The following is a 10,056-nucleotide window of genomic DNA, read 5'->3' on the forward strand; positions in this document are numbered from 1 at the left end:
AAATATACATTACACTACATAGAACGGTGAAGTTGTACCTGCCGGCTAACCAACAGCTGAAAGGCATGGTCAATAGCGGAGCGTTTGTGGAGTAAAAGAGATTTAAACTTCATCTTCTCAACGTCGTTAAACGTATCAAACACCACTGCCAAGAGCTGGAGGAGAAGAGAAGTGAAGCTGATGAGTGATCATGTAAAAAAGGCTAATGGAAGCCATGTCTATTATGAATAAGACTAAAATGTTAGAGGTGGTGGAAACAATGCTATTTGTACCAGATTCATTATGAAGTAGAGCTCTATGGAGAGGTAAACAATGAAGAAAACACAGGACCAGCGGTTCTTGGAGTACGATGGCATCATCACATCAGGGAAACTACAAGAAAGAAGGAAGCAAAAGATACATACACAAGTCATAAAAACTGTGGTGAGGTAAAAAACAGCTTTCATGATGAGCTTTGAAAATAGGAGGTTACTGTTTGCATGCCATCCATGTGTGTAAAGATGAAACAGAAAACTGGGCAGTATCTCCACTGCTGTGCTTACTTTGCTGTGGTCAGCAGCACAAACAGACTGACAATGCTGTTCTCCAGAGTGCTGAAGTACTGCGGTGAGAAGAAAGGGGAAAAGTCAGGAAATCTGACCAACCACAGACACAAAAATCCCCCAAACGTATATGTAACTCACACACACTAATGTCAGGCACTAAAGACTCAACGTACCGGGTCAACAGTGTTTGGCGAGAAGAGGCAGAAACCTGGGAAGAGACAACAGGATGGTCAAGTAACAGTAACAGGAAACCCTGTACCTTCTAAAGACAGGAGAGGGTTTACACAGAATTATTTTCAAATTTTACGTAAAAAAAGGGCAAGAAAGGAAGCAGCAGATTTTAAAATTCATTAAAGTAATAAGCATTCTTACCCAACATAGCAAATATAACCATGAAGAAGAGCAGCAGTAGGAGGATGTCGATAAAAGGTGGGAGGGACTGGAAGATTTGACGCAAGTTTCTAATTGGATGAAAGAAACCTTGTCAGTGTTGACTGCTTTCTGCAGTTAAATCAGTGGTGTCTGTATGTTAATGCAGGGTGACAAAACCATGGAAAAAAACCTGGGGTAAGGGACATTAACTTTTAACTCCAATTCAAAAAGCAGCTAAATTAAAGACAACCATCAGGTAGCAGTACATGTCAGAAAACAATCATATTTAGAAAGGATGCTTAGCCGCTCTGTGTCTTCTCTCCTTTATTCTCTCTAGTGTCTTCCTTTATACAAACAGGATTTGGTGCGAGTTGATGTGAAAACTCCTCATTTGAGGAAACTGTAAATTCTATTTGGCTATGACGACTTTGACTCGACTGTTTGAATCTCAGTGTGTTTGTTTAGGTCATTATGTACCTGCGCACGGCACCACAGTATCTACAATCCACCAGGAAAATTGGTCTGAGAGCTCTGGTCACTCTCATGTGAGACGTCTGTCTGATTAGAACCACTATGGCCTCCACGAACTGTAGCAGCAACACACACATCTGAACAAGGAGAAGAGACAACATGAACGATATGCAGTAACAGAAGCTGAATCACAAACTATGACATGGGGCCTGCAGACAGCAGGGTGGCTGCCTTCCCTCAGTGGACCCGACTCAACAGTACGAGACCAAGCATCCAGCACGCTGAAGTGACTGTTATCGCATTAGTAAGTAGCCATCATGAATCAATTACCTTCACCATGGTCCTCTTGTGTCGTATGAAGGTGTGGAAGCCTAACCAGCGGAGTTTCATGCATAGCTCAAATGCCACAATAACCAAAGCCAGCAGCTCCAGAGTGGCATGGACCTGCAGAGGTATCAAATACGCAGGTGCTTTTACGTTAAACTGTGTGTATAAGCTTGTGTTTGTGTAATAGTATTTACTCACGTAGACGTCCAGGCGCAGTGAGGGCACAGCGGGAGCTTCACACAGTGACAGCATCATCAGCAGCAGGCCTGTCAGAAGCTCCATCATGTAGAAGAGGTGGTTGTGAGCAAACAGGTACGCTGCCAGCGCTTTTGGGTTCCGAGGATGGGTGAAGAACTTATCATTGTTCTCTCCCTCCTGTATGTGAAATTAAAAAGACACATTCAATCCACACAATATAAGCCTTGTATTTAATTAATTGGATTTCAGCTGATTTAAAGGTCCCATATGGTGAAAAGGTGAGACTTCCGCATAATTGTTTATTATAAAGCAGGATGAGATGCTATAGAGAGTTATTGATGAGAGAGTGCTGAACACACCCCACGTGGGGTTCTTTTTGTACTAGTCTATACATTGTTTTTTTAGTAAATATTGCTATATTGGAATACACAATGCATTCAGGTAAAAACACTGAATAGAAGAAAAGAAAAAAAAAAAATATATATATATATATATATATATATATATATATATATATATATATACACACACACACACACAAACACACACACAACATGGTTTACATCATTACACATGAACTGAGCAAATCCAATGAAAAAGCCTGTGTTTGTGTTTATGTGAGTACACTTAAAAAAAAAGAAGAAAAGTGGATCACTTTCCATATTTGTGATTCCCTACCTTTTTGTATTTTAAAGTTCCTTGTATATAAATGGATTCATTCCTTCCAGCAGATGTTAATGGTGTAACTATAGCCCAGTGAAAGAGCACAAAGTTTAACCATCTACAGGTAATAGTGTGTCATTAAAAACTATTACACACTATGTTAACTTAGTTAACCCTGTGCACTCGGTAATTAACAAATGCCGCTGCGTCTGAATACCTGAAGGTAGATGGCTGCCTCTTGGTAGTTCATCTCCCAGCTTTGCCGTAAGGACACATTTTGTGCTCTGTGGATTTGTGGCCCAGGGGTTGAGATCACAGTGTTGTTCACTAAGTCATAATTGCCTCCTCCTCCATCTGGCAGAAAACAGATAGGTGTTAGTGTATTGATACAGCCCAAAAGTGAAAAAGAACAACTAACTGTAACAATGAAGTCTTTTCATTTTCAAATGTGGCTGGCTGAATATGGGTCACACACAGTGGTCGAAGAAGTATTCAGATCCTTAACTTCAGTAAAAGAACTAATACCACATGGTAAAAATACTCTGTTACAAGTAAAAGTCCTGCATTGAAAATGTTACTTAAATAAAAGTATGCAAGTATAATCAGGAAAGTGTACATAAAGTATTAAAAGTAAAAGTAATTTCTGACATTTAAAACAATGGAAAAGATCAAAATAGTTCTGTCAATCAACTAAGTGTTAAATCGGCTAATCATCATCATCAATCATTAAAATATATATATCTTCTTAAAGCTGCACTTTCATATGGCTCTTTGTAGTTTGACTTATTTAAAGCTAATGTACTTGCACTTATTACTTAAGTTTGCACCTTAAAGGGTGAAAGCACTTAATTGTAAGTTGCTTTGGATAAAAGCATCAGCTAAATAACATAGAATGTAATGTTATAATTTCAGCTGTACTTAAAGGCCTATATATTGTTGGTTAGTTTAATTTATAATGAAACATAAAATGTTATAAACTACATGTCTTTAATGCAGTGGAATAAAAAGTACAATATTTCTCTCTGAAATGTAGTAGAGTAGAATTAGAAAGTGGCATAAAAAGACTTTGTACTTTCGATCATTGGTCAGTCGGGCGCGCGCGCGCACTAACAAACAAACACAAACACACACACACACACACACACACACACACACACACACACACACACACACACACACACACACACACACACACACACACACACACACACACACACACACACACACACACACACACACACACACACACACACACACACACACACACACACACACACACACACACACACACACACACACACACACACACACACACACACACACACACACACACACACACACACAGGTATGGGCCTACCAATGCTGTCTAGTTCTAATTGTAAGGCATAGGAGGAGATCACTACTGGAATCCCATTGTGGATCTGATCTTCATCGGAACCAGCTGTCTGTCCGCATCTGCACTCCATTGTCAGATTTTGTCTCTGTTCCCCAGCTGTGTGATTGAATCGAGAATCAAGAAGTCTACAACACAAGTGTGTGTGTCATTCACGTTGCACTGGTCTTGTTCCAGCATCCACACACATCCAAAGATACAGATGGCCACACATTCCACTCAGGCCTGATGCAAACTCCAGAAACACAGTCTGGATGGGAGTTCTTACAGATGCAGAAAAAAGCAGGGCAAGCTGGAGGATTAAAGTAACAACGAAGACAGAACATCATTCGAAACAATTGACAATGCTTCTGAAACTCAGAACTTTTTTGATTGGTTGTCTCTTACAGTTGACTTGACGATAGATACTGTCACCAGTGACAGTGAAATGTAACTTAACCTGCCTTAGCCACAGAGATTAAACTTCAAACCCACTTAGTAGAAGAGTGCAGTGTTTGCACTAATATTACATGATGTATTATGTCCCCTTCCTGCCACAGACAGGATACAGACCCAAGCCAGACAAACCACAAGAGGAATTAATCCTGCGCTACAAGAGGGAGGATCTTGGATATCTAATAACACTGAGAAAAGCTGTATTCCATTGTAGGATGTAATGCAGAACTACGTAATGATTACCTTTTAAAAATGCAACAGATAGTGCGGGTTTAAGAAAAATGAGCTCTAAAGTACATCTGAAAATCTCTAATAAACTTAAAATACAGATTCAAACAGGTTCCCTCAACAATATAAATGTTTTCTTTTTTTGAATAAGCAAACGCTCTATGTGTCTTTCAGCAGCTGCATATTTTAGTCCTATCTGGGTGCTCTTCCCACATATTGTACATCACGTGTTTCTGCTTCAAGCATGTCTCCTTAGATTGAATCGTAGCAAAGACCACATGAGTCTCTGAAATCCAGTCACAGACTGTCCCTGTCCACCTTGACAGCAGCAGATTGAGCTGAAGTATGAAGATCAAAGTCCAGTCCAGCGGCAGCCTGGCTGTTATCCTGACAGGAGTACAACCCGTGTGCCACTCCAACCCCTCATTTGTTTGAGAACAATGACATGTTTGGAGCTCCCAGTCAAAAACACAGTGGGGTCAGGCTCACAGAAACACAAACAGGCTCAGCAGTCATGACCGTTTCTCCCAGGACAAATAAAATCTAGTTTTGTGACGATCTGGACGGTCCTGACCACCAGCAGTAAAACGGAACTCCACACTTCTGTCCAAACAAGTGATCTGTCACTGAGTTGATACAACGCAGCCTTCTTTTTCAGTGTCCAGGTTTAAACTCCCTCTCTTTCCAGAAAGCTCACACAGCAATCAGCCAGAACAGTATGATACTTCCTCCTTGTCCACCACTCCCAAATGTCCTGAAAAAACCCTCTGCTCCTCTTCCTGTTCACCTCCAGAGTCAGGGTAAATGATCCAGTACGCTCACACACAGACACACACTTAACACACGGGTTGCAGACATACACATACACAACACACACATGCGGCCCATGAGCACCAGAGGGTGTGGGGGGGGGGGGGGGGGGGGGGGGGGACTGGTCTGCTGAGGCAGCAGTTTCTCAGATGGGTCATTTTGTAGCTTATATGTGAGGAATACAAAAGCAGCAGGATTACTATGTTGGAATGGATGCATGGATACCCATACGTTCACGCGTGCGTGCTCGTGCTCGCGCGCGCGCGCGCGCACACACACACACACACACACACACACACACACACACACACACACACACAGACAGACAGACAGACAGCCTGGTAGACAATCTCTGCTCTCCATTACAGCAGTGTGGCCTGGACGTGCAGCATGTATGCAGCTTGTCAACAACATGAAATGAATTCTGACCGCATTAGTGCACATCTGGTAAGTAGACTAGCATTAACGTCATATCACAAAATATACTGCTATAATAACACACAAAAATACTAGACTTCTATAAAACAACTCTTCTATAAATACTTATACAAAACAATGCAAATCTTTAGTAGAATGATCACCACTCAGGCAAGAATGCCTTTTTTCCCCAAAGTTTCCAAGTCTTTTACTGAGAATTTACATGTCTTTCTGTTCAATGATTCCCTCATCCAGAAGAAACCAAGCATATACTCAATTGCCTGTTTATTTGGTACAACTAACTTTAACTCATTTTGTTTAAATTGTTTAAGAGAATTGTTGATTCAATTTTATGTCATTCTGGAAGCTGTGATTTATACCCCACTTATATAAATGGGGTAAACTATAGAATTAGGAACACTTATCAGTATAATACAATGCAAAAGCAAACTTGCTTAGTTAGTTTTAGCTGTGTGTAACTTACCAAATAAACTGGCAACTGAGTTAATTATTGCACTAAGGAGTTGCTTTAATTGTATATCCAATACCATGGCACAATAATAGCAATACTTAACCGTCCACGGCCATGGGCCTAGCAGTACACATTAGTTGGCATCATGGCTGAGAATGAGAACATGACAGAACTTACTTTCGTCTCCTCTCTCGGTCTCCTCGTTGAGCAGACCGACGTTGGCTTCGTCCCAGGTCAAGATGAGAGGCACATCGTCGTCAGACTCCATGTTAGCAGATAAACAGGCTGCACCGCCTTGAGTTACAATGTTCAATAAGAGTTAATCTAAACTACGCACTAGCTAAATAAGTGCGCGGTTTGTTCCGCAGACTGCAAGACAACTGCACATCGTAGATGCTCGAAGCTAAAGCTAAAGAAAAAGAAGAGTACTTGTTAGGCTTTGCTAACTAAGATGAGAGCTAATTACTAGTCAAAATGTCTCTAGTAAGACATGCAAAACAGGAACTATCGGTTTTCAATTCGTGTGTAGCGGACATGGCCTGTTGGTTGCGGATTTGGTCTTCGTCTGGTTACAGACGGTATCTGTCACCGAATCAACTGGTTCACTGTCACTCAGGCTAACAAGCTGAGACTGTCTGTGTCCATCACGGCATCTTTAACACAAACGAGGCTGTCTGTTGGATAACATATGTTGTGCGTGTTCTGATAACACTTAACCGATGACTACGTATTGCAATTCTACATCTAGATAACTTGTTCCGCCATCAACAATACCTGGAAGTTATTATTGATACTAAAAAAGCTCTAGCTACAGATAACGATACAGATGGATCAACAAACATTTGCGACACTGAATCAATTCACGGCAGGCGGAGTGAACCAAGTTGCCCCCTTTTCAAAATAAAAGTAAAATAATTTAAGATAAGGCAAATCACATTAATTTATTTATTGATTCATTCATATGATCTGTTTTCTGCATCATAACATTAATATGAATGAACAAGCGCCAGTGGTTTAACACATCGGTTTAACACCATATATGGCACATGGCATCCGTACATGGTATCCTAGCAACAGAAGAAAAATGTCAACAATATTTTCTGCTTGCGGCCGACGTAGCTTGAGTTGAAAGGTAAATAGCTATGTAACGTTAGTACATCTAAACTAACACAAGCTAAAGTAACTACTGGCATTCTTTCTTTATTTCTTTTTAAATAGGAGGAGTTTTTGGAATCAATGTTAAGTAAAAAAAACGCTAATCTACAAATATGTTGTTAATTTAACACACGCTAATGCTCACTAGCATAACCTAGTGTTAACTGTCGTGGACAACGCTAGCTAGCTAAAGTTAACTAATGTGATATGCCAATATATGCAAGAGTCAGTGCTAGCCTACGTAAAATGTAGACGCTAATACAGGAAGTTCCTATAAAAGCCAATGACTTAATTAACAGAACATCATTAAAATCCACTTCAAAGACAGGAACAGTCCCGAACACATGCAGTCTCATGAGCCTTTGCACTACTTCAGCGCAGAATAGCGCTGCTCCGCCAATATATAAACAAACACTGAATGCAACCGAACTGTTAACTATAGAAATAAAATGACGACATTGACAATGTTACAACACATTGACAATGTTACAAAACTATAGTGTTGTAACATTGTCAACGTCGTCATTTTACCGCAGGGGAACGTTACAGTTGGTTGGTTCTCTTAACGTTTAGAGAACGTTATAACCAGGAGGGAACGTTCCCTAAACGTTAGCTTTTGGTTTGGTTCGAAATAACCTTTAGTGAACCAAAAACTTACGTTCCCTAACGTTCTCTACACGTTCTGTGTTAGTGGGGTAATCTTTTGTTTTGTTTTGTTTTCCTGCCATCTACGGACAGTATGTCTGCAAACCGGGCAACGGAGCTGGCAAAGACAGGGACACACTCAGAAGAGGATCTAAATAACAAAGACATGTCACAGAAGAAGCTGCTCTCTCTTGAGGCTCAACACATCTCAAGCATGTTGGAAAACTGCATTAGTCAAGTTGAGTTTGCAGCTGCTCTACCTGCTGTCCTCCGGTTTAACAGTGCGTCCAGTGTTGTGGACAAGGAGTTGAGCAGAGCACTTCAAGAGCATCAAATATTAGATAAAAGTCTTGAGGGGCTAATAGGTCTCCAGCAGGAGTCAGAGGAGGAGCAAGAAGGAGCATTTGGAGAAGCAAGGGCTGAGCTTGAGAAAGACATCAAGAACTCTGTCAGGAATCTGCTCAGGCTCGTCCGAGCCCATCCAGATGCCCTCTGTGGTTTGAGGACAGAGCTAGGTGTGGAAGTAGGGGAGAGCGAGGACATGCTAATTAGTGGGCTGAAGGAGTTCCACACCCACGTGGTAGAACAGTTGCTGACCAGTCCGGATGAGGAGCTGCTGCTGCTTCTCCACAACCAGGTGTCTTCATCCCCTGGCCAAGATTTGGAGCACCTGGTTTTAATGGAAGAAGAAGTAGCTAAAAGCATGAAGCAAATAGATGAAATGGTGAGGCACTACTGTACATTGGATGTTAAAAAAGAAACCCTCACTTTAACTTGCTTAGATGCAGCTAGAGAAGAGAACAAAAACAAAGATTTCCTATGGAAGCCATGTTCTTGACTTTCATCCTGTCTCAAATCTCCTATCTTTCCTTTTTGTTTTACAGATTTCTGAGAAAAATGTTGAGATCCAAAATTTACAGATTGGTTTGAATGGGCCCATTAGACAAGACACGGGTGTGTCCCTTCTTGTAGAGAAGCAGCGCCAGTCACACAACAAGGCAGCAAAGGTGAAGCACACCAGTATCCAGCAGGAGATTGATCGACTGAACAGTCAGCTCAACAATTTGATCCTTGAAAACAGGGAGGCAGAGAGAGAAATCCAAACGGTAAGTTTGGGGAATGTAACATTTCACAGTAAATGTACTTGCATATACCCACACACACACACACACACACATATCCATTAAGACTCACAGCACTGTTACTGTTTGTTTTTCTTGGCAGAAAAATGAAAAAGTGGAGGAAGAAATTGAATACTTGCTCCAAACATTTGACGATGTAATCGGAGAAAACCAGGTACCATCTCAGACAAATTTGCCACAACAAAGTGTCAAAACCTACCGGTCAATTTACTACCTTTTTCCAGGAGCCTTCACACACATCCCAGTCTATATCAGCTGATTGAGTTTGGTCCGTCTATACACAGGTGGAGAAGGTTATTGTGTATTTGCATCATCCTGCTCTAAAACATTGTACTATAAAACACAGAAAATATTCAGATTAGAGAAACTGAAACCAGTGAATATTTGCCATTTTTGCTTAATTAAACTGTTACGATTAATAGATTATCAAAACAGTTGCCAGTTTATTTCTCATTTATTTATTTCATAAGCTCTAAAACACACCAATGTTGCATTTACACCTGCTCATTTTACGCATCGTCCTCAGGTGTGGCTTCAGTTTGAAATCGAGGACAGATGCATTCACACTTATATAACGTCTGACAACGTGTATATGTATCAGACTGCCTTTTTATCAGCATGACATTAGAGCATTTATACCTTTCCTATTACATTATCCCATCCCCTGATTCGGGATGCTCAGTATCTTTGAAATGTCCAATAAGGTCTATCTACACTCACCGGCCACTTTATTAGGTACCCCATGCTAGTAACGGGTTGGACCCCCTTTTGCCTTCAGAACTG

General features: G+C 40.9%; 2 protein-coding genes across 3 annotated transcripts in view; one reads left to right on the plus strand and one right to left on the minus strand.

The window, feature by feature from the left end:
- The window catches only part of tpcn1 (two pore segment channel 1), an 11,991-nt gene extending 4,801 nt beyond the window's left edge, over nucleotides 1-7,190 (minus strand). Inside the window, exons 1-10 of one of the 2 annotated variants that reach the window (XM_034871782.1) lie at nucleotides 6,509-7,190; nucleotides 2,794-2,930; nucleotides 1,914-2,090; nucleotides 1,719-1,832; nucleotides 1,395-1,525; nucleotides 918-1,006; nucleotides 719-753; nucleotides 543-601; nucleotides 273-372; nucleotides 39-155 (exon numbers count right to left, since the gene is read on the minus strand). In XM_034871782.1, coding sequence (XP_034727673.1) covers nucleotides 39-155; nucleotides 273-372; nucleotides 543-601; nucleotides 719-753; nucleotides 918-1,006; nucleotides 1,395-1,525; nucleotides 1,719-1,832; nucleotides 1,914-2,090; nucleotides 2,794-2,930; nucleotides 6,509-6,599 — 1,050 coding nt within the window. In that variant the 5' untranslated portion in view covers nucleotides 6,600-7,190. Of the gene's footprint in view, nucleotides 1-38; nucleotides 156-272; nucleotides 373-542; nucleotides 602-718; nucleotides 754-917; nucleotides 1,007-1,394; nucleotides 1,526-1,718; nucleotides 1,833-1,913; nucleotides 2,091-2,793; nucleotides 2,931-3,933; nucleotides 4,317-6,508 lie in introns of those variants that run through there. The other variant, XM_034871781.1, reaches the window with a different exon arrangement.
- Nucleotides 7,191-7,245: 55 nt separating this feature from the next.
- iqcd (IQ motif containing D) overlaps nucleotides 7,246-10,056 on the plus strand; it is a 3,519-nt gene continuing 708 nt past the window's right edge. Inside the window, exons 1-4 of the mRNA XM_034872243.1 lie at nucleotides 7,246-7,463; nucleotides 8,225-8,855; nucleotides 9,016-9,237; nucleotides 9,356-9,427. Coding sequence (XP_034728134.1) covers nucleotides 8,226-8,855; nucleotides 9,016-9,237; nucleotides 9,356-9,427 — 924 coding nt within the window. The 5' untranslated portion in view covers nucleotides 7,246-7,463; nucleotide 8,225. The remainder of the gene's footprint in view (nucleotides 7,464-8,224; nucleotides 8,856-9,015; nucleotides 9,238-9,355; nucleotides 9,428-10,056) is intronic.

This window comes from Etheostoma cragini, chromosome 5 (assembly GCF_013103735.1).
Source record: "Etheostoma cragini isolate CJK2018 chromosome 5, CSU_Ecrag_1.0, whole genome shotgun sequence".
NCBI lineage: Eukaryota > Metazoa > Chordata > Actinopteri > Perciformes > Percidae > Etheostoma > Etheostoma cragini.